The sequence below is a fragment of the Mya arenaria genome, chromosome 6 (genome assembly GCF_026914265.1).
Source record: "Mya arenaria isolate MELC-2E11 chromosome 6, ASM2691426v1".
Taxonomy (NCBI): domain Eukaryota; kingdom Metazoa; phylum Mollusca; class Bivalvia; order Myida; family Myidae; genus Mya; species Mya arenaria.
The window spans coordinates 62,701,080-62,726,634 of NC_069127.1; the positions used below are offsets into that span (position 1 = coordinate 62,701,080).

The following is a 25,555-nucleotide window of genomic DNA, read 5'->3' on the forward strand; positions in this document are numbered from 1 at the left end:
AATGTTGAAGGGATTGCAATCAACTCTGGCTGAGATCAACAAGGCCAAGACAATTCACCAGTATCAGTTCTGGAAGGACCCTGTCACTGAGAAGATGCTGGCATCAAAGACTGGCCTGGGTACAGTGAAAGAGACAGTTGGTACAAATACTCTAGGTATTTGGTTTTGTTCCATAAATAATTTAGATGATTTCATTGAAACTTAACATATAAGTGGTCATCAAATGAATAAAGACAATTAAACTGTTTTTGACAATAACACTCTCAACTCAACTCACAATAATTATATCAGTGCAACCTTGATTTCTTGACTGCTTTATGTTTGATATCATTATAAACAAGGTCACATCATTACAAGAGACACCACTTATCATAAATTAATTAGTTGTTCAATTAATTTAGTTATTTTTCTATATCACATTGCAGAACAGCATCCCTTGGTCACTGCTGACCTAACCAGCCTGATGTTCACCCCAGGCCCTGTCATACCTGTGAAGTCTCCATCTGACACCTATGACTGTTTTCTGTCCAGCCTGCTCCTCCTTCCTTTTGACAGACTGCTGCTGGCTGACTGGAACAACCAGCCAATGAGGTTGGTTGACCTGGAGACAAACACCCTGGTGTCCCAGGTCAGTGTGCCAGGTCAGCCAAGGGACATGTGTCTCCTTCCTCAGGACAAGGTGGCTGTTACTCTGACCACCGGTAGCGTTCAGTTTCTGGAGACTCGGGAACAACTCTCGCATGGGAACCGCATCAAGGTGGATGGTGACTGTCAAGGTATTGGTTACCATAACGATTGCTTGATTGTTTCAAACAGAACTGGGAAGGTAGAGATTATGAATATGGAAGGTAAAGTGTTGAAGAAGTTATCAAATAGTTGGTTTGAGCATCCCTACAACCTCACAGTGGTAGGTGAAGGTCAGACTGCAGTCATCTATTTGGCAGACTCTGGAAAACACACAATTTTCAAGCTGGACATGGATCTGAACATCCTCCAGATATTCCAGGACCCTACACTGAGAGCACCTAGAAGCATCAGTGTAGTGGGTAACCAACTGCTTATCTGTAGTTGGAAAACTAACAACATCATGTGCCTGGACCTGCCCAGTGGCCAGATGACTCAGCTGTTTATCAAGAAGATGGGAGAGATTAAGGGACCACATAACATCTGCTTCAGCCAACAGAAGAAGGAGATGTATGTCACCTGTGACTCATATTGTAGTGCTGTAGGGGTGTTTAAGACAGAAATTAACATTTGAACAAATATGAATTAAAAACAAAATATTAGAGCTCCAAAATAGTCTTTTCCATATGAACGTTTGATTTGAAAAAGAGATTCATTTTCAGTAACTAACACACTTGTTAGCATTTTCTATAATTGATTACAAGGATGTGTTTTGTGTGTGTAAAATAAGAGCCTTAATTTCCATAGATCTTTATATAGCTTATCTAAATTAGGCTTTCAATCTGATAGTACTGCAACGTTATGTAAATCTAATTTCAACAGAAAACACTAATTTTAACACAAGATACCCAAGTGTTTGAAATATGGCAAATAGTTAAATTCATTAGAATCAAATATTCTTAAACTTGAATTGTGCCTGAATAAATTGTCAAATTCATTCAAAAGAATGAATATTCCCAAACTTTTATTGCACCACCGTAAATTTGTCACTAACAAAATTTTGATTCCCATATTATGCTTTGTATATTTGATGCATCTTTGAACAGATTAAATATGTAAAATTCAAGTACAACAATAAATTTAGATAAAAAAAAATACATGTAGTGGTTTTATTTTAATGCATTTCAATTGTAGCGTTTGTGCAATAATTTCAAAAGATTAAAAAAAAAAAAAAAAAAAAAAAATATATATATATATATAATTATATATATATATATATATATATATATAAAGTTGAACAGTCTGTATATCAATGTATTTTAATAAAAATCAAGTTTTGATGACGTCAGCGGTCCATATTATGTTTTTGGCGGGTCCGGACCTCGCCAAAAATATAATATGGACCACTGACGTCATTAAACAGGTAAGTGCTGCTTGCAATTTTCACAACAACATTTTTTTCGCAAGTAAACATTATTAGATTTGTTCAATAAAACACATCAAAGGTGCTTTAAAATTATTAAATGGTAAAAAAGTGTTCAGTATAATATAAGAAATATTACACACCACTTCGGGCCATATGTCATTATAAGGACCGGTCAGTCAGCCCCCGAAGGTGAATGGACCTTGGATAATGTCATATGACCCTCAGTGGTGTGTAATATTTCCTAATTAGGGTACAAAAACAGGGAAAATGTACTATAAGGAGTGCTTTCTAATACATTATAGCTGCCATATTGGAACAGTTATAAGTAGGCAGGACTTACCAGTGCAATAAGTTTTGAGTGGATAGATTTATACAATACTTTATATTTATAAGCACTCATGGAACATTGTCCACAACACCATGATACAAAAAAGTTACTTCACCCACTATTGCTGTGTTTGAAATTTTACATTAAGTCTTGCGATGAAGTCTGGCATAATTTCAATAACACTGGTATTGGGTCTGTTGCAAAAAAAAACAGAAACAAAATCTTTATAGTTATTAAAACATTTTTTCGATGTGTCACTGAAAACAAACTTTTTTTTAAGAAAGGCCCTGGCCTAAATATACTATGAGTGTTTAAAACTTGGGTTAGGGTTAAGGCGTTAAACAGAATCCAAATCATATTTGGAATTTCATTCTACCTGAACAAACTTGTATTGCCGCCTAGTGCATTGTCGGAAGACCAGGTCGAAAAATCGCTTTCTTTGAGAGTCTGTCCATAGGTCAAACTGGAAATAGAGGGGATAAAATTTTAACAGGCTGTTTGAACTTTAAGTTTAAATGTGGTTAATTGTTCTTGAATTAACATACAAAGACAATGTTTTGAAATAAATAAGTTTAAAATGTTATTGCAGAAAGTGGCAAAAATATCATATACTGTTGGATATTTGACTCAGGAATTTTGTGTAGAGGAAAACAGACTCAGAGATTTCAAACAAAATTTCGAACTGAAGAAGCTGAATTCTTGTAAGCTCAGTCAGAAATGATCCTTACTGTTGAGCATAATTCACACTGAGATCAACGGTTTTCAATGAACCTCTCAAAATTCACAATCAACTGACCAAAATTAATCTTCAAACAATAGTTGACATTCAGAACACCGCTATACACATTTAAATCCTCACAGAGTTTACCTAACAAATTAGACTGTAATTTGTGAATAAATTGATATTACAATTAAATTATCAAACATGCTCAATGTTTACTAACAATAAAATTATGAAACTTGCTCAAAAGTTCATCACTTACCCAATGAGAAACAAGGTCTCGTCTTTCCAAAAATATCTGTAAGAAAGACAGTACAATCTATTAGTATAATTGTTTTGTTTTGGTCCTGATATTCTTATCTGATTTTAATGTTCGAGAAATGATGTCCAATAGCAACTTTACGTTTTTATTATGTTATATGTTTACAGTACAAAAAAATCAGTATATATCTATTGTATGATTTTATGCTGCCAATTTATCAATTTATTATCTTTGTACTTTGTACAGGTCTTTTAATTGCTGCACTGTATTTTGACCAATAAGTAATAAAAATTGGGAATTTTCAGATGCGGAAGTAAGAAATAAATACAGTGTAAACAAAAGTTATCACTGTTAGATGCACAAATTCCATGATCATAATTATTGCAAACTTTGTATATGTACTTGCATATTAAATAAGCTAATAAAAAATTAACTCACCTGTTCGTTTGAAGCTTTATTCACTACCGGCGTCCATGCACTATTGTGTGTCTTCATTTTATTGGTGGAGAATTTTTGAGACTCTCGTACTTTTTCTGTACGCATTTCAGTGATTTTCCCGAGAACTTTACTGTCATTCAACGTAATGGCAAGCTTTGAATGATGCGGGTGTCTCTGTCGCTCCTTCATCATTGTGTCTAACTGTGCCATGGCCGCCATTTTGATATATACAGTACTTGGGGCACTTAAAGCACTTTGTATAAAGTTGTTGTTTGATGCCGATGCTATCTACAATTAAAAATCATGAAAATGATTTAAGGTTTAAAACTTTAAATAAATGTGATCTTTCCTTGTAAATATTCAACTGACAAGATTTTTACCCAAATTGTATTCTTAATTTCTTTGGCACATTGACAAAATTGCTTGTTGCTTTTATCTCTCCACAGCTCTGATGGCAAATGGCCACTCCTGTGCTAAATTTGGCATTTGATTTACAAAAAATATTTCAAAAACTTAATATGATCTACAGTTATGCATGTAATAATTTTGCTCAGACTTTGGGATTTCCCCATCCTATCTAAAGGACAATAAAATCTGTAGACTTTTTAATGATTCTACACTCTTTTTTAATCTGTGTCTGAGGATTATATGAATGATGTTTACATGTATAAATAAAATGGAGAACAACTACCAAATAAAATCAAAAATGCTTTCAGCATAATTATACAATAATTTCATTATCGCATGACATTACTTGTTTCAAGTTCAATAAAACCATCACATAATTGTTATATAACACTATGTGTAATGGCACTGATTTTTCCTTTCTATTATTTAGCTTCAAACTTTTAACAAAAACATTAATAAACTCTTCATATTTTGTTGCCATTTAATACAAAATGTTATAAAGCTTGTTAAAGGTAAGTGAACATTAATGCTCACTTTATAAATTTTCCTAAACATGTTTAATCAATTTGCATTAAATGGCAACTTATGTAATATCCTATATATAGAGAGAAAAAATAGTACATAAATGTACGTCATATGCATTGTAATTTATGAATTAATCATTTACACAGATTAGTGTAAGACAATATTGGATAACTGTCTACACTAGCCAAAAAGCCAATAATTAACCCAGAAAAAGATGGTCTTTTTCTCATTACTTAAGGTAGACCCATACAACTATGAATTTCCGATATTTTTAAATGAATTTACATAAATATTAAAAAAAAAAAATACAGCAAATTTGGGAGTCTGTGCACCAATTTCTGCCCATTATTTAAGTTTCGACATAATGCGGACCATATACATGTACAAAAATGTACTCTCGCATACCACATACACCTTTAAAAAACCTTATAAGGAGCTGTTCAATATTTTATTGTGTACATGTGTCAGGGTGTAGCTCCCCCTACCCCCTTGTGTGTCCAATACTCATTTACTTCTTATGTGAATCCTGTGAACAAATAAAGCCTGCATACTGAATATTGGCAAATTTGCGTTTCTGCGTACCACCTTTTGAGCAATCTGTTATAAACCCCTTAATACTTTAAACCGAAAAGGGGGATTTCATAATGTAATTTCAGTCTCATGTATCACACACCAAAAATAGGTGTTTCATCTAGAAAGTCGCATATGCGTGTATATTAAAAATGTGAGTGTAAGGTTAAAAAAGTCATTTAAAAATAATTATGCATATTTCTGACCTGTATCATTAAATTAGGCAAATCCTATGCAAGATTACTTGGTTAAATTCTAAACATCAAATAATTAACAGATTAGAAAGCATCTGACTGACATACCAGTGCCAATTAAGAACAATCAGATTTCAATCAGGAGATTAACTTTTGACAGGTGTCCGCCATATTTGTTTTCGTTCTGCGCAAGCGTAGCGTGTCGAATCACCCTGGACAACGATTGGCGGGAAAACTACTGCACCACATGGCAGTCACGTGATAATTATTTGGACAAAATGTCGGATAGCGAAGAAAATGCGGCTCCAAATAAAAATACAAGACCAAAAAGACAAAGCCATGTCCTTGTAAAGCAGAGTGAAGATTCAGGCGAAGATACAGTAAGTGATAGTGTAATTAATTGTAGCACTGGACTGCTATAAATTAAAAAATGATATCAAGAATTAATTTATGCATTCAAAGACTAACACTATAACAGTAACAGCCTTTGTTACGGTTTTATTTATGTTTAAAACATTCATCGCATCCTAGTCGTAAATTTTGGGTATAGGAGAAGTCTTTCCAACTCAAACATGTACCAGTCCTGCTTCAAACTCTAAACAAGGTTGAAACAGAAAAAAAAAATGATTTAACTGAGGCGGCGACCAGACAAATCGGCCCCTTACCAAATCGGCCCCTAGCTCAAACGGTTACCTTTTCGGCCCCTTACCAAATCGTCCCCATCCCGTAGACGTTTCGGCCCCTGATTACCGAGACGTTTCGGCCCTTATTTTAATTTTATTTTTTATATCTAAATACATTGTTTAAGTAAAAAACATGTAATTTCATTTTAATTTTTTTTTAATAGACAAAGCTATATACATGCATACAAAGGTATGGATACAAATAGTTTTAAAGAAAATATCTGTACACTTGAAAACATATATTTATTTTATTTCTAATTATAAGTAAAAAACATGTAATTTCATTTTTTTTATTTTAAGAGACAAAGCTATATACATGCATACAAAGATATAGATAAAAATAGATTTATAGAAAATATCTGTACACTTGAAAACATGTAAAGATATTTTTATAAGACGAAATAGAGTTGAAGAAGAAATGTTTAAACTTCATTTTTTTTAAATAATCTTTAAATATTGTACATAACTATGTTGCTAATATTATGTATAATGACATGTCCATTGTCTAACATCAGTCTTCACCAAACACCCATCGCCCGGTGTAGATGGCACCAACATTTTTCAGGACTCCTCGCAGGTGACCTTATGCGAATCGTATGAGTCCCACTCATCCATGATCCTGGCGTTGATGTCCCTGTAACGCTTCTCGATATAAGTTATAAATTTTATGAAATTCAGTTATTTATATTCAAATCAGGTAAGGATAAAAAACTATTATTAATCTTATATTGAATACGTATGCAAAACCATACTGGCTTAAACGGTGTTTTTAGACAGACGGTCTTATGGCGAATTGTCACATTCCACAGAGGTATTAGGCGTTGGAATTGTGACACTTTGTGTTTACAAGCTTATAAATACGTCTACAACGTTTGTTCCGACTTTCCCAACCACTAATTCTCACACTTAAAGATTAATACCAATTATCTCTTCGCACCTCAAACAGAATATTATTTCACTTTTTTATTACGGATATATTGTTTTACTCTTTTTAAAATGCATTTGAACTATCAAGTTGTATCTTGTTTGCAATTCATATCTATAAAACAAACATTATTTCCTAATTATGTTTAGATAAAACACTAATTGTCAAAAATAATAATTAATAATTATTCTGGAGCAATAGTATACCACATAGATAAAAAATTAATGGTTGAAATGTAAAGGCATTTTTAAAAAACGCAACACGTTTAAAACAAATGGTACCCACTTTTAGAAACGATTTAATATATATACTTATGTTGTTTATATTACTCAAATCTTCTTTAATCAACTCTAAATAACATTAACAAATTAAAGACAATTATTCATTCACACGTCTTTGAATGTCTTTATCACACCCACAACACTAACAGTTTGCCTTGCAAAAAAAGAACGCATGGTTCAAAGACAAATTTTCTTTGAAGTCTTTAATGATCAATTAATAATTAACAGTTATAACAAATAAACTTTCTTAGATTTTCTAACATTTTATATTAAAAATCAGGGTTAATAGTTATTTAGATTTTAATTATATTTTTTATATCAGTCATATCAATGTTTTTCATGCATATCTGTCTATTTGTAAATTTAAAGATTTTATTTACAACTTATTTACAGATCTCATTGACATTTATAAGAGGACCTACAATGTTTTTCTTTATACCCAAGATAAAAAATAAAATAAAATTAAGGGGCCGAAATGTCTCTGTTGAAAATCACTAAGGGGCCGAAACGTCTCGAGTCATTTTAATTAAGGGGTTGAAATGGCAGGGCCGAAACGTCTTAGGGGCCGATTTGGTAGTAGGCCGATTTGGTAAGGGGCCGATTTGTCTTGCTCCCACTGAGGCAAGTAATTGACAGTGGCGTAGCTTCTAGTCCACCTAAATGGCCGGTCGGTTGAATTACCGAAAACCTGGGAAAACCTCGTTAATTTTCTTAAGTATATACAATAGAGTATTTGTGGTGATTTGTACGCCACCTCGCATACTCTATTGTATGTACTTAAGAAAATGAAAGGGGTTCCGAGGTTTTAGCCACCCCCACCCCCCTCTTTCGACTTCCCCACCCCTCTCCACCAACTAACAACTAAGACATACAACCCACAAACACAATAAAGTATTAAATCCGAGCGTACAAACCACCACGAATACTCTATTGTATATACTTTATAAAAAAAAAATTAGGTTTTCGGGCTTTCTCAGGTTTTCAGTAATTCCACCAACCCCTAAATGGCCGTCAACAAGTCTTTTGATGATTTTTTTTTACTATGGCAGACTCATGATGTCCACCATCCCAGCAAAAAGGTAGCGAACGGTCCTTGCGCAGAGAATCCTTGCGGTTCTAAGAAAATGTTATTGCCTGCTATTAAACACATATCTTTTTTATGTCATTATGCCAAAAACATATTCAGATATCATAAAACACTAACATGTGTTGATTGTTGATTGTTTCCAGATATCTGTAAATCTGGACAAATCTAACAGGTTATGTACATGTATAACGGTATTAGTGACCCAGAGTATATTTATGTGAAAATAACGAATCTAATGACAAATTCAATCCAGTTTAGATCACTGTCAGGTATATTGAACAATTTTGTCATTATTATTCAACATCGATGCATAATATTACTATATATTCTTTCTCCAGGTGTTAAATGGTAAAGAGTTGTAGCGTTACAGGGATACATAAGAAATGTCAAAATAATATAAGAAAATATCCCTGATTGCTCATTATTGTAGCTAGCGTAGCTACATATAGGCCTTGTAGGCCTGGGCCTACAACTCTTTTTGAAAAAGACAAAATTTAAATAGCCCAAAAATGCAATAAAAATTAATAGCTACTCAACAATTTGAACAAATCAAAAGCGTGTTGTTTTTTTTAACCAAAGTTTGGTGTTTATTTAAACAACTTGCAGGGTGTTGCTTGACTTTATTGTTGTAATTGCAAATATAATTAAGCAAGTGTAATGCACATGTATATAAAAGTCCCCAAACTCACATAGAACCATCAGGCCTACAAGTTTTTTAGGCCTAGCTACACCCCTGATTGATGTCATAATTTTGGACTTCTATTTCTAAATTGAATGTTTTACACTGTATTATATGTTCTAAATTTTAAAAAATGTAATTATCCTAACCTTTGGCAAAGTTTTACATTTTAACTTATTTTATATGAAATGACTTCTCAGACTAAAGCATAAATATTTTTTATGCCCATTATACTCATCTTAGTCCATAAAAGTAGCCGCTTCAGAGTCTTTGTTTTGCCAACTCATCTTTAAGGGGAACATAACGAATGTCCAAATATCAAAAAAGTTTCCTTAAAGCATATTATTGTGACTTGATTCATCTATGACTGTAAGTTCAGATTATTTTTTTTAGTTATAGAAAAAAAACACATCCCTATCTATGCAGATTTTTTTTCTCTCATTTTGTTTATGTTTTCAGGATGATGTATCTAGTACAGTCAGCACAGTTCAGGATGACTCGCAGAGTGACACACCCCTCAGATTGAAAGGCAAAAACAGAAAAACAAAACCTAAACCAAAATTCAAATGTTCCAACTACTTAAAGGTATTTAACACCATAAATTTCACTGGTTTTATTGCTGTTGGCAAATTTGTAGCTCTAACTTAAAAAACGGTTGCGTTACATATTTTGTCATGCATTTTTAGCTTGTTGTTGTGGCCGTCTGCTGAAAAAGACTTGTACTTGTTGGCCATAACACAAAAACAATTCAAGATACAGCTATTACTTAAACCTGTGCTATCATTGTACACTTTAGTTCTGGCCTTTAGATTAGGGCAAGTTGAACTGTTCCATTTGCTAAGATTTAGTGTTAAGCCCCTTGGTGTACTGAGAAAATTCAAAAAGTTTTTGGGAGTGCCTGCAGTACTTAAGTTTTAACCATTATCTTCACAATTGTAATTGCCTTTTACAGGAAGACCACAAGAAGCCGTTATTTGGTGTGATATTCAACACCTTCTCTGCTGAGGATGACCCACTCCTGTTTATTACTGTTGGACACAACAGGGTAAGTGATTGGAACACACACCACAATTTTCTCAGTCTTTAGCTAATTAACCCTGACCCTCGTTTTTTTTTTTTTTAGGGAAATGAATGAAATCCTGTTGGGGCCTCTTTATTTGGGGGAAATTAATAGCTCTTGATTGAAAAGCAGAATGCACTTGATTTATAGAAAGAAAGATAGATATGTAAAAGCTTAAGTGACATTGTTATTTATAATTATACACTTTCATGAACTCTGCACTAATAACATGAAATAAATAAATTTATAGAAAATAGTTTACAAAGTTTAGTTTGCAAATCAGATTGATGAAAAGATTACAGTTTATAGAAAGTCAATGTATATAGTAATAAATGTCAATAAAAAGGCCACACTATTTTCTAGGAATTTACTAGGTTGAGGTATCTTTTAATGAAATTTTTTTTTTGTTTTAAAGTATTTCAGTGTCCTGCAATTGTTTTTTCAGGTTACAATGTATGAATGCATGCAGGACGGAAAAATCAAGCTTTTGCAGGCATATGCCGATCCATGTGTATCCTTGTATGCTGGAATGAAGTTTTCTTTTGTATACAACATTGCTGTATTTATAAGAAAAGATTAAATTGTGTCACCACTGACATGCTGAAATCTTTTGTGAGCTCCAACTAGGAAACCATTAAAGAAATTTCTTGAATGTTGATGTCTATTTAATTGCTTTGACAATTTATGCATATGTTTGAAATCCCATAATTCATGCTGGATTTGTTACAAAATACATAACAAAGTTTATGATGTGAAAACTGTAGCAAAAAAGGCTTTTCTTACAATACACAAGACACCTTGATCCATATAATACTAATATTTTTCAACCAGCTTTTCTGATTATAAAAACAAATAATATCAAAACATAGAATTGAGTCCTGGCTTGATACTGGTTTGTGTTCATGTCATTCATTAGAAAAGCTATTGACAATATATAAGTATAAATAAACCTGACTTAACCCTTGCTGAGCCAGATGAGAACTACTATTGTGGTGTGTGGACGTATGATGTGGAAACGATGAAGCCACTCATTGCCGTTGCTGGTCTGCGGGGAATCATCAGAATCATTTGTCCAGTCACTCAGACATGCATTAAGGTTTACATTCATTTTTTTTAGTGCATTTGTTTTGCAAAGAAAAAAATGGGAGTTGTGATAGCCTTGGTGTTGTTGTCTATGTCACCATACTAAAACTATTAACCATTTAAGATATTTGTATGAAACTTAGTACACATGTTGAAGGAGACAATGTGCACCTTTTTTGTAAGGTGTAGAACTCTTGCTTTGATAAATGTTGAGTTATGCCCCCTGCCTGACTAAAAAACCACCCTAGTGTTTGAGAGTTTTTATTTATGTCAACATTCAACTTTTATTGTTGAAAGGGGTACTCGATATTTCTGGTCAAAAACCTCTCTTAAATATGATGGCCACAAATTTGTCATTTTAGTTTGTCTGTTTTCAAAGAAAAATACACTAGGTACATTTGTCATAGCATTGGTTTTGTTGTCACTGATATGCAAAATAGATAATGTTGGCCTGACCTTGGATATCAACATGAAAATATGGTATAAATCTGCAAGTTGAATAACACTAGCTAATGGCTGAAATATCTGTCAAGTTGCACCCTTTGTTTAATCTTTTTGATAATGTATAGTATCTGTTACAAATGTAGATATTTGGGATATATGTACAGCATTTGTGGTAATGGAATAGATAAATATATATAACATTTGCAATGATGTTTTAAATAACATTTTGCAATATATATATATAGATCTGTAATACATGTATACTATTTGTTCCAGCACTTTGTTGGTCACGGTACTGCAGTGAATGAACTGAAAGTTTACCCGCGAGACCATAACATGCTCCTGTCAGTCTCTAGAGGTGAGTATAATCATTACGACAATGATTAGATTTCTAAAATATTCAATATTCCACATGATCAAGTGTTTATGTGTGCAAGCTTGTTATATGTGAATGGACATGGATATAAAAAAATAGCAATTTTCCTCTGCTATTTGTATTGTTTAAATGGCATATGCACTGTGGATGGAAATGAGGATTCGCTTATTAATAGTAGATTTCATTTAAATAATAAGTCTGTATCGGCTCTTAATAAGGGCTTTTCTATTTAAACATATAAACCATGGGGGGGGCAGCAATTATTTTCATAGTATATGGAGGGGTGTCTTTTTCGCTAATTTGGACTTCAAAAGGGTAAATTGGTTCTGTAGGGGGGGGGGGGGGTTAAATTGAAAGTGCCTTCCACTGTGGGTTATATGTTTAAATAGAATAGCCCTTTATATGAAATACTGGATGAATGCTATTTTGTTGTTAGTTAATAATATGATGTTTTAGACAACACAATGCGTCTATGGAACATCCAGAAAGGGAACTGCGTCGTGATATTCGGAGGAGTCGATGGCCACAGGGACGAAGTGTTGAGTGCAGTAAGACTATGCAAATATTTGTATTAAATATTTTGTAATTTTTTTATTATACGCTTTGTTTTTTTTCAAGGGCCTTTTTCATATTTTTACTCTTAAATGTTCACTGATGTTATAAACACATAGCTAAGGCTGTAGCTAAGGCTGTAAACAATCAATTTCCTTATGATAAGACATTCATAAGTTATGCAGGCATGATAGAATGATCACAGGATTTAAAAACGTTAATTGAATATATTATTCTTTTATTTTCAGGATTTCAACATAGATGGCTCTAAGCTGATATCCTGTGGCATGGACCACTCACTGAAGATGTGGAGAATGGACAACGAACCCATACAGGAAGCCATCAGGAACTCGTATACATATAACGCGGCCAAAGTTAAAATGTAGGTACAGTATGCTCCACGTGAACCCCAATGTGCCTCTCTAACGCATTAAAGGGACTGTACACCAGATTGGCACCAAAAAAAGTTTTTTCCTGTAACGAATCTCAAGACAATTATTTAATAGAAAGTGTTACGCTTTGATATCATAATTGTAAAAAAAGGACCGAAATGTAAAAAAAAAATTATAGGGGTCAGAGACCGGGTTTGAACCTGTGTCGCCAAAATTGCAGTCCAGTGTTGTATCCACTGAGCTACGACGGCTTACTCTAATCGGGTGACATAATTGAGCTATAGACCTAACTCGGTAATATCACGTGATAACATTGACTTGCCAATCACGAATAAGGTATGAATTCTACTAGGTAGACATACCCAGTAATATTTTTTAATTGAAAAATAGGAAATAACTGCTAAACTTAAATAAATTGTTAACTATGTGGTACTTCAGTTAGTAAGTTTCAATGCATTGTACACATTAATACCAAGTTTATGTCAGTTTTCAACAATTTTCTTTTTTTCTTGCAAATTGATCATCTGGTGCACAGTTGCTTTAAAGGTGGATGTACAACTGTGATGTTCACACATAGAAATACAATTACTAGATCATTTTATCCAATATTTGGATATATTTGATCCAGACCTGCTGCCTTCATCAAATAAAAAAATTCATTTTCCATAATTTCAATCTGAATGAGAATTGAAGTGTTCGGCCATGGCCACACTGTTTCGCCATTTGTGCGGTAAAATTTAAAATTGATCATCAAAATTTCTAGACATGGGACAAACGATTCGTCTGATTAACACTGGAAGTGTTGACTGAATAATTAAAAAAAATCCTGGATGTACTAGCCAATGACAATTTGTCATTGTTTAATACCCTGCTGGTACCTGGTTGAGCACATGAGCTGTGATACTTTTCATTGGCTTTTGAAATGAGTCGGTTATTGACAACCGGTCGTGATGAGTTGTACATCCCTTTCATGTAGATAGCTGTCATCTCTGCATTCTATTCCACAGCGATGACCAAGCAAATGTGCCTACAAAAATGAGAAATGTCAAGTTGTAAAAACTTGTTTCACAATCGTTATAAAATTAAAGTTTAAAGTAACTTCTCTTTTTTCCAGGCCATTTCCAACACATGGTCAGAACTTCCCGGACTTTTCAACGCGTGACATCCACAGGAACTACGTAGACTGTGTGAGATGGATGGGAGACTTTGTCCTATCAAAGGTATTCTTTTAGTTATTAACATAACTCATTGCCTTGGTGCAATAGTGCTTTTTGTTAACCTTGGCTATAAGACTTGAACTGTACATGATGTTATGTGCATGAAATATATACATGCTAACAAAGGCATTGTGTAATTTTTCAGTCTTGTGAAAACTGTATTATCCTATGGAAAGCTGGAAGCCTGGAGGAACGATCGTGGCGCGTCAAGGAGGGTAAAGTCAGCATTTTGCATCGCTTTGACTACCGCGACTGTGACATATGGTACATGCGCTTCTGCATAGACTCAGAACAGAAGGTAAAATTGTGACTTACACATATTTTTTTTATTTAAGCCAAGATTTTCATTTGAGTCTCTTAAAATTTGTTAAAACTTAGATATAGCTTGAATGTTTTAATGTAGTGCTGTCGAAGGGATCGTTATAAAAGTATTTGTTCTTATTATTCACTTAGGTTTAGTTTGTCTGTTGTTCAGATTTTGAAAAACAATCCAGTTTCTGACATATCGTTGGGGTCTTAACATTAGCTTATCATAACTAGAAATCTATTCATTCGAGTCACATAAAACTTGATGCACAGTGCCAAGTCCTGGTTAGATGGTGGTGATGTTGTCTTCATCATTATTTAAAAACTATTTTTCAAATTTATAATGCTTTATGAGTGTACGAACATTGAGAAAAAGTTGAGCTTAATATAACATTAATATGAAGCCACAAGATATCTGAAAGAATTTTGAACCAATGACAGACCAATGATGGACAGATGATTCAAGTTACATAGTTTCGATAACGGCCCAATAAGTTGCCAACAAGATATCGGTTTGACTTGTATCCTAAGAGCAAAGAGATATTTGTACTCCGTTTTACCTCTTCAAGAGGACAGAACAGCCAAATTGTCAGACTTAGTGTGTTAATTAAAGGCAGATCTCAAGTTGTTACAAGAAATCAGAATGTAAATGAGGGCTATTCACTGATGTTCACATTTGAGGCATTGTAAGGAGTTTTGTCCAGATTCCTTTTTGAAGTATAAATAGGTATTAGTAATCAATTGTTTGATTTAAAAAAAAAGAAATTTTATTGGGGCCTCACAAATTGCGTACAGTTATGAGTATGGAACTTATGCATCTAACAATGAAAACCATGTATACAAGTGAAAACCATGTATACACAAATATTGACCAAACCTTGGGGACTAAAATGACCTAGAATTTGTAATTCATAACAAATAGTACAGATATTTAAGCTCTTGAAACTGCTTGAAACCCAGGAGTTTCAAAGTACTTTGCCCCCTATAGAAACCCTGTGCACTATTTCCATTTAGATGCAGTTCTAGAAAAAATAATTTCAGGGAGATTTGCCTTTAAGGGTAGGTTGCCTTTTGGAATAGAAATGTCAATATTTTTCCAAAAACTACTGTTGACCAGTCAAAATGCTTTTATATGCAAACTAGCCAAAAGATAACCTGTGGAAAACTTATCCAGTTTTATACAATTGGCCCAGATATATAAAGTCAGAATTCAAAGTTTTAATGAAATTTGGTACTACTGATGTTCCGATGAGCGATTATAATTGAAAATTGATTGGTTGGGCCTTTAATCGGCGACAACCAATTATTTTTGGTCATTAATGATCATCAATTTAACAGTTTACTACTTTCCTTTTGTTATTTGCCATCGGTTAGTTTCCATCCAATTGTCTCCTTTGAGTTTATTTATTAATTTTGGAAGTGTTCAGTTCTTATCGTTAACAATATGGCTTAAAGCAACAACAACACTTATTTACTTCAAACATACACATAACATAAGCATAGTTATTGAACAAGAATAAAACTGCAATTAAGGTATTGTCAAAAAACCGATTGTTCTATCGATAATCTGTTACTTGAGTGGAACCAATTATCGATAGTCAAACTTGAAACGATTCCCAACTCAACTTGGTACACATGTTGACTAAGTGTATCATGAGTACCAAGTCTCTTTCTTCTTGCTGGTTTATTTGTTGAGTAATGCGTCTGAGTTAATTGAGAAAAAAACTCACGTTGGTATCTGCTCAAAAAGGCACACAATATATAGGTTGAGGTAAAAAGTATATTTTAATTTTAAGGGATTAACTTGTTCAACTTCTTTGACTTGAAACATAAAAACAAAAAAAAGTGTGTACTTTTGGCACAGATAAAGAACATTAACATTTTTATTAATAAATAGCTAATAGACCACAAATTCCCATGTTAAAAAAACGCCAATATTTTGCTATTTTTTTCTGCCTATAATTCATATTTCATTTTATTCTTTTTTTCATTTTAGTCAAAAGTGTTAAACACAATAATGAATTAAAAAGTATTGCATCAACCAATATTCTGCCCCTTTAATGCTCCATACATGCGATATTTTCTGGAGACCATTCAGGGGGATTTATTCAGAAAGGCTGAAAATTTAGGGGGATTTTGGTAGTATACAGGGGGATTTTTTAGCAGGTTTAAGTTGGCGAAATTTCAAAGTATTTTTAGGCGCAAGTATGAAAAAATGTATTCACATATATTTTGCTATGAAAACCTATTATTGTATTAACCTATAATGTGCACCTTTAATGCTCATGTAAGAATTTGTATCTGTTGTGGAAATTCCAAGTAATACAATACTCAATATACAGGTGTTACTATTGAAAATAACAAATATTACAGACACCAAAGCAACTATCCGATGATAATAATGTTTTTATAATTTTTTTTGTCTTTTTAGGTGATATTATTATATAATTATAAGAAAAGTATATTTACATTAATGGCCAAGTAGTATCTTATATAACTTTCTGCACAGAATGAAGCAAAAAAAATCACTATTTCTATTCAAATTTGAACTTTCACCCCTGGTCTTGCATGTAACCTCATGTCTCTTATTCAATTTCAGTATTCATACTAGAAATAAATTATCATAATTGTGGTCAGCCCTTCAGTCAGATTGTAAACAAGGCCAGATAAACCTTATTTTAGATTCTCATCACTGCTGGCCCCTGTCAAACGCCTTTTTGTCAAAATTCAGAAACTCTAAATGAAGCTTGGTACACATGTTTATAGTGTGGACATGAATACCAAGTCCTTTCACACTGACTTAAGTATACATTGTATGAAGAGTTATGCCATTTAGCAATATTGTATTTCAATTGATGCACTTGACATTGCGTGTCCGTATTTAGTTTGCCTCATGGCAAATAACCGTATGGCAAAATATGGAAACTGAGTTGTGTCTAGAATTTTCCAGCTGACATGGGTTAATTTATGGATGTTAATTTAATTTAGCGTTATATATTTTACAACAATTGTGAGACCAGCTATAACAACACTATACTGTGAAATCATGAATGTTCGTGGGGCATTTATGTTCGTGGTTTTCGTGGGTTGGGTGATCCACGAATTCAAGATCCCACGAAATATAGACCCTTTATTCACTTTTTCAATTGCCATGTTATGTACATACTCTAGATTTTCTTTACAGAGTTAACAGAGTTAACAGTATACAGGTTAATATATGTCTCACTGTATATCTTATTATCACCATTTTGTTAATATATTATATCTGCCTTTAAAAAATAATAAACCAAATCATTTTAATGTGTTTTATGAACCGAGTGACAGAAGCGCGTGCCTAAATGTGTCCTGTATGAAAATCTCCAGGCTTACAAGATGTGAGTGATGAGTGTCGGTTCTCGATTTTTTCTTCAATAAAACAATTAATCGATTACATTGGAGGTTTTGAGCCCCCAACGCAGACGATCTTGGACGATCACAGTTTCGATTTTTTTTTCAAATTTGAAAAACCACGAATAAGTACCCACGAAATTGTATTTTTTCGGCAAACCACGAAATTTCATGCCAACGAATATTAATGATTTCACAGTATTACATTATCACTCTCATTGGCACAATTTTACTTGAGAGTGTGGTCTTGTGTTGTGGGGAAAAAGGAGTACCCAGTGGAAACCCATTTGTCCGGCTTTGTGACCACAAACCAAACTCACATGTGCCCTGGCCGGGAATCACCTGTGTGAAGCAAGTGTGCTAACCACTGCACTTACCAGAAGTTGTTTTGAGGGTCCCATTAATTGATGCTTTCAGAATGTTCCTTACCTTGAAAATTGTATTAGGAGTAAAATCCCTGAATTTAAACACACACAGATTGAAAGCTGCACTCTCACAGATTGACAGTCTTGACAATTCATTTAGTTTATGTCTCAAAATCAGCTGATTTTGACATCGATGCCATCAATTCAGTCATATAAGATACCCACAATAGAACAGATCTCAATTGTTCCGGAAACAGCCTAAAAATTATATTTTCTAAAAGCCTTAGTAACACTTTAAGCCATAAAATATCAGTTTTCAAACATAAATATGAAAATGCAAACTGATCTTTTCTCAGCAGTCTTGTAAAACTAACTTTGAGACATTAACATAAAAATTGTCTCACTCTTAAGACATACATGTGATAACGTCCCGGACGTCCAGGATTGTCCCAGAAATCGTATCTCTGTCACGGAGTCACGGAGGGTGCATGTTTGTCCCGGAAAGTCATAAAAAAAAAATAATAATAATAATAATCTCAGAATCGATTATCTTAATTTTACCAATGTAAGTCAGCTATTTTGCCTGTCCGGGTCACTGGTCATAAAACACAGGACATGTTGACACTAATCCGTTAATTGGTACGTGTGTCGTTGAGGTCATCGTCAATCACCCGATAATTGATCTATCGGCCTATTGTTGTGCTTAAAGAGTCGGGGAGGGTTTTTGTATACAAATTCATTGTTTTCATATGGATTTGTTTGGTCTTATGAATGATAGCTTTTAATTGATGAATTGATATTTTTCACACATTTTACCGACAAACGAGCATGAAGGTAAGTTCAAAGAAAGTGACAAATGAGTAAAAAAACAAAATTAAAACACGGAAAACATTCAATTTGTGAGAGTGCAGCCTTAACAAATAGAATATAAAGCCTGTCTCCCACTTAACAAATCTATTAATATAGGAGATGAAAATCTAAAAATTATTTGTAAGGCCTAAAGGCTCATTTTCTGCTATGACCATTTATTCAGACAATTTGTTTGAAGTAATGTTATCTGATAAGCCAATGATCATGCTAGGGTGTTGGTCTGTACCAATTAATTAGGTCTCATTAATTAATTTACATGAACTTTTGCACATTTGATAGCACAAATTCCATGCTCATGTTAATGTGAATTTGTAATTGACTAGGATTAGATACCAAGTCAGTTTCATGCAGGTTTTGTTGGTACAGTTTTGTCAACAGTGCAAAAACAGCCTTCAGGCTTGTTTCATGTATTAGGGACATGATCGTTGGTTTCTTTGGAAAAAAATGTTATAAAGAATTGATCTTATTTTTCTTGTTTTCATGCAAATTTAAAGCTGGGCCGCAATTTTGCAAATCCAAAATTTGCAAAATCAAAGCCGAGCATGAACAACCAAAAAATAAGAATCTTTTTTATATTTATAATTTGTCCTTTTCATCACTTTATTTTTGGGGGGTAATAAAGGTTTTGGTTGCATTTTTCAAGAAAAGTACTGAGATTTTTTAAATTGTGTTGTACATAATTAAGCATGACCAAGCTTTTTTTTGTGAAAATCACGAAAGGTTGAACGCTTTATGCAAAATGGGCACAAATTTAAATGAAAAGATTAAGTGCAAATGTAAAAATATATAATAAATTTTGTTTCTATGAACAAATCCACTTTTAAATTCTATGTTTATTAGGTTCTATAGGGTACATCAGGATATGTTCATAATTATTATGTTCATTTATTTACCTTAAAAAACCCCATACATAATAAAAAATATTAAAGTATTTAAAACAAAGATTGGTTTAATAAAATGTAGTAACTTTTATACATTATAGCTTTGACTTTTAAAATAATAATTTTGCTTAATATGCTAAATTTTCTAATTGTTTGATATTAAGAAATTATTTCATGTCTGTATTGTTCCTCTATGGCCATCATTGTTTACTGTAAACTGTATAAATTTTGTGCAGGTTTAATATTTTAAATGAATAAGAACACGAATACATAAATTATATAAAAGATGAGGTATGAAAACTGTTTGAAATTTTAAACTTCTTAATGTTTTCCAATGATAGTATAATTTACACTTATTGATTGACTTACAAGCCAATAGTTAAAATGATTTACCCTAGGTATGACTCTTGGTCCTTCCCGCGGGTAAATGGTTTTAAATTTAACCTTGCTAGTCATTCAATAAGTATTTTATGAGATGAAATTAGACTTTTTTTGTATTTAAACACTTTATTTTATCATAAAAAGTCTTTATTTTATCATAAAAAGTTCATGTTTTAGCTAAAAATGTAACAGGTACCGTCACACAGTTACCTGTACATGGTATTTCCAAGTGACCTCCCTTGTTACTAGGCAAGATGTAAACAAACAACGGTCTTAAAGCTTTAAGTACGAACCACTTAAACTTGGAACACAGTTTGATTTAAAATTAAACAAGAGGGCCATGATGGCCCTTATTTGCTCACCTGAGTAAAAGTGTTTAACCTTTGTAATCAATATAGCATGATATTTGTTCTCAAGCAATACATATGATCCAAATTTCAAAACTGTAGCTTCAAAAATAAGAAAGGTCAAAAAGGTACAATAAAGGTAATGAAAGCACAGCATTGATATTTGTTTTCAAAACTGTACACATGGTCAAAATGTTATTGCTACACCTTAAAAAAAAGAGCCACAGTCAAGGTCATCTGAGGACAATATTGATATTTGTTTTCAAAACTCTATATATTGTCCAAATTTTATTGCTGTAGCTCCAAAAATAAGAAAGTAGGCTAACAGGTTAGAGTCAAGGTCTTCAAACCACAACATTGTTATTTTTTTACATAATTGTGAACATGGTCAAAATTTCTTCGCTGTTGTTTCAAAAATAAGACAGTAGGCCAAAAAGGGTGGGACCAAATTTGACCCAAGGGGCGTAATATGCACAGTCTTGGTAGTGGACCACTATTTGATGTTTGTTACAAATTATTAAAAGTCTGGGCCTAGCGGTGTCAGACGGGAAGATTTTCAATTAAGTCCACAGGAAACCTCATGGTATAGACCCCTTTTGACCCCAGAGGCATACATGTAATTTGATTTTCACAAGCAATAGTGTAAGACACACGAATGACGGACAGCGCACCATCCAATGGAATATATACCTGCTATAAACTGAGGATTTGATAAAACTACACTATGAACAGCCTAAAGTAACAGTGTCTCAATTTCCTTCCTCTCTTGTTTCGTTCTTGTAATTAAAATATATTTTCTGTCTTTGATAAAATATACCAAAATAAAGAAATTGCAATTAATCAAAAGAAAATGTTTTACCCACAAAAAAACTCAGAACTGCTACCAAAATTATTGACCAGCCATATAACAATAATTATTGACTGGTGATTTATATAGGAAGTTTTGTAATAAAATATTGTCACAAATTTTAAACCTCCCAAAATTGGGCAAAACTAAAAAATCATGTAAAAAAAAAAATACCTCGCAAAATTAACACTTCTACAGTATTTATAATGAAGATGTACCATGTTTGTAATGACTGTCTGTAATTGAAGCAAAGCCTCTTAATTGGTTTAGAGATAGCACCCTGATAGTGGTAGTAAATTTAGACAATGTCTTTACTTGTGAATGAGTTGTACAGAAAGTTAATGGGGTATTTCTAGTGTATTTTCGGTGGGTGGTTGGAGTGACTGTTCTCTGGAAGTCAGGCTAAATAGTGTGATGGTGTTTATTTATTTTTTTTGATATTATTAATTTATTGATATTCTTAAATTAGAAAAAATATTGACTTTGAGTACATATAGAAGGTGTTAGTTTTTTAAAAAAAAATATCTGTGAATTTCTGGAGGCTGAAACATTGCATCTTTAGTGAATGTTAAAAACATTTGAAAATATATTTTGTATATTGTGTGTAATGTTTATTATTAACATTGGGAGCAAAACTGAATTCAAAGAAAGTACAAATTGGATAAAGATTAACACCTACGGAGAGTAGCCAGTAAAAATTAAAGAATGTATTTCAAGTGGATTTAAATCTATTACTATCTCTGTATTTCAAGTAGTTTCATATTATCAAAGAACGATGTTCACATTTAGTGGGAAACTGATAATACTGGTGGTGTATATCTCTAGCGTTATTTGCTTAAATGATGCTGATCCACCCAAACTGAAGTGTCCAGATTCCTGTGTTTGTTCAGAAACCTTTGCTGTTTTCACATGTCGGAATTTTTTCAAAGTGACTGGCCATGAGTTCTCTTCTGTGACCAAAGAAATTCATCTGACGAGAAATTTCCATGGCCCTTTATTGAACGGAACATTCCAAAATCTGAACAGCCTTGAGGTTATAAATATTTCTGACTCAATGGTGAATTTTATCCAAAATGGTGCATTTTCTGGACTGTCAAAGCTGAAGCAACTTATTTTGAGTGGAAATAGCATTGAACTTCTTGACAACACTGGGGAACTGTTTAAAGACACCCGGCAACTGGAAATTTTGGACTTGAGTAGAAATCAGCTTAATTTTCTACCTGATGAGCCCTTTCGTTTTCTGCCAAATTTGAAAGTTTTAAACGTCAGCTATAACCATCTCTTGACAGCTCGATTAGGCCCTCGTTTCCAAGTAACGACATCTTTGCATGTGTTGGACTTTTCTGGAAATAAGATTGATTCTGTGCAAGCTGGTGATTTTGCGGCCTGTCATTCCTGGGATTTGATCCCGAAATCAGTTAATTTCTCAGACTGTGATTTGAAAACTTTAGAAGCAGATGCTATCAAGGCTTTCAAAAATTTGGATTTTCTTGGATTGGCTAGTAACTTGGATTTTACTTATGAGAACATGACATTGTACCTTGAAGCACTGAGTGATGTGACCTTAAAAAAGTTAGACTTGTCTTACACAAATTTCTCCAATAAGATAAATTTATCAGATTTCACTGTAGACAATCTTGGAAGACTCTCATTGCAAGAACTATATTTGGCTGGAAATGAATTTTCGAGCATAGATGAAAATTTGCTCTCATACCTAAGTTTAAAAAAACTTGATTTACGAAGTAATCGCTTGCAATCATTGGATAATGGGATTGCTAAACTTGATCAGCTGAAGCACCTAGATCTAGCCAACAATGAAATTTCTAGTGTATCTGAATTGTTTAAGGATAATGTAGGTAATTTGGAATTTTTCAGAATTGCAAATAACAAGTTAACTGAAGCCAGTGGTATAAATTTAGTGAAGGCAGTTAAAGCAACAGAAGTGGATTTAAGTGACAATTTGCTTGAGAGCTTTAATATACCTAGGCAGTTGATGAAACTAAAAATACTAAAATTGCAAAGGAATAAACTTTCAAGCTTAAACAATGGAGAACCTTTGATTGGATTGAAAGAATTGACACATCTTGATGTTTCGGAAAATCGGTTGTCGGCTTTAAATGCATTTATGTTTAGGGACTCGAACTTTATAGGGCATGTGAACTTTGCAAAAAATGAAATTAATACCATCAGTCACCAGTCTTTTGTGCCCAATTGTCCAAAGTTCCTTGATTTATCGGAAAATAAATTGGAAGCAGTTCACCATTTCGGTTGGCATGATGTTGAAACTATAATTCTGAGAAAAAACTTGATTTCTGAAATACACGAACAGGCGTTTTTCTTTCTTCATGGTTTAAAGGACTTGGATATTCATGGAAACTTTATTTTAGAATTGCCGGTCGACGTCTTTTCACAAGCTACAAATATAACCTCTCTTGACATGCATAGTAACAATATGAGTGATAGTCAAATGTTGTATGAAGTTCTGAAACCGTTGAACTCACTGAAGCACATTGACATAAGTTTCAACAATTTTACAAACTTTGACATTTCCCCTTTACCTCTTTCCAACAATTTTGAACTTGTTGATATAAATTTGTCCTTCAACAGACTGAAGAGCATTAACCCTGAGGTTTTCTCCACTTTTAAACTCTTAAAAACTGTTGACTTTTCACGAAATCCATTTCATTGTGGATGTGAAAATGTTGAGCTACAAAATTGGTTGAAGACTACGAGTGTTCAAATACTGAACACACAAAATTATGGATATATTTGTCGTTCACCGATTATACGAGGGGGAAAGACTCTTATGGACTTTGAAATTAAAACTTTTGAATGTAACAGAAACTTGTTTTACATTGTCCTGTTTTCATCAATTGGCGGAGGCGCAATGTTTATTGCAGTTGCTATAGCGATCGGGTGCTATTTAGTGAAATGTCGCCGAAAGGGGAATCTCGATATTCAGAGTAAATCGGAAAGTGTCGACCTTCTGGGTTATGAGAAGAAAGCAAAATCTGACCCTGTAAATGAAGCTGTGAGCCCCGACCACTATGTTCAACAGATACGAAACAATTATATTCAAGGGTCCCCATCAGATACGTTGATTGATGTTGAGTTTGAGAATCCAAATTTATTAATAGATACACGGGCTTATGTAAGAAAAATAGTGAAGAAACCAAGCAAGAAAAGTAAACCTGAAAAGCCAAAAACAAAGAAAAGATCTGTTTCGAAAACCAAATATGGGCACAAAAAGCCAGCCATTGATGCTAAAAAAATGAAATATTACACGCAGATGTATGAAATGTTGAAAGATCCTCAATTATCGAGGATTAGAGACAGTAACAAACTAAGAAAAGATAAGGACAATCTAAAGAAGATATTAGCGGAAATGGATAAAGAGTACAAGAAAATCTTGGAGAAAAAATATGCAGAAAAGAAGCATAAAAAACATCACCATGAAAAGGAAAAAAAGCAAAGGTCAAGGTCACATTCACGATCACGCCCAAGGTCACGGGGAAATCGTGACCTTGTTAGAATGATTTCGCTGCGACAGTCACGAAGCATGCCCGATGTTATGAGCTACGTGAACAGTCTTCCCAGAATGGCCCAGGGATATAGAGATGGCGAGTACAGGTATTAGTGTTTGTCATATATGGTTGCATAGTTGTTGCTTTCCATTCTTATATACTGTGAAATCATTAATGTTCATGGGGCATTAATGTTCGTGGTTTTCGTGGGTTGGGTGATCCACGAATTCAAGATCCCACGAAATATAAACCCTTTATTCACTTTTTCAATTGCCTTGTTACGTACATACTCTATTATATGATTTACAGAGGTCGCAGTATACAGTGTTAAAACCTGTCTCACTGTATAACTTACGATCATTATTCTGTTAA

The 25,555-nt window shown here is 33.3% G+C and overlaps 2 protein-coding genes across 3 annotated transcripts in view; one reads left to right on the plus strand and one right to left on the minus strand.

Annotated features, from left to right (window-relative positions):
* Positions 1-5,720, minus strand: part of LOC128238253 (epithelial cell-transforming sequence 2 oncogene-like) — a 43,865-nt gene extending 38,145 nt beyond the window's left edge. For both annotated transcript variants that reach the window (XM_052953958.1, XM_052953957.1), the window contains exons 1-4: positions 5,605-5,720; positions 3,800-4,087; positions 3,362-3,397; positions 2,755-2,841 (exon numbers count right to left, since the gene is read on the minus strand). In XM_052953958.1, coding sequence (XP_052809918.1) covers positions 2,755-2,841; positions 3,362-3,397; positions 3,800-4,018 — 342 coding nt within the window. In that variant the 5' untranslated portion in view covers positions 4,019-4,087; positions 5,605-5,720. The remainder of the gene's footprint in view (positions 1-2,754; positions 2,842-3,361; positions 3,398-3,799; positions 4,088-5,604) is intronic.
* Positions 5,721-5,725: 5 nt separating this feature from the next.
* The window catches only part of LOC128238254 (polycomb protein EED-like), a 28,462-nt gene continuing 8,632 nt past the window's right edge, over positions 5,726-25,555 (plus strand). The window contains exons 1-10 of the mRNA XM_052953961.1: positions 5,726-5,876; positions 9,611-9,736; positions 10,104-10,196; positions 10,657-10,722; positions 11,182-11,307; positions 12,015-12,096; positions 12,571-12,662; positions 12,915-13,048; positions 14,173-14,278; positions 14,421-14,573. Of these exons, the coding sequence (XP_052809921.1) occupies positions 5,775-5,876; positions 9,611-9,736; positions 10,104-10,196; positions 10,657-10,722; positions 11,182-11,307; positions 12,015-12,096; positions 12,571-12,662; positions 12,915-13,048; positions 14,173-14,278; positions 14,421-14,573 (1,080 nt within the window). The 5' untranslated portion in view covers positions 5,726-5,774. The remainder of the gene's footprint in view (positions 5,877-9,610; positions 9,737-10,103; positions 10,197-10,656; positions 10,723-11,181; positions 11,308-12,014; positions 12,097-12,570; positions 12,663-12,914; positions 13,049-14,172; positions 14,279-14,420; positions 14,574-25,555) is intronic.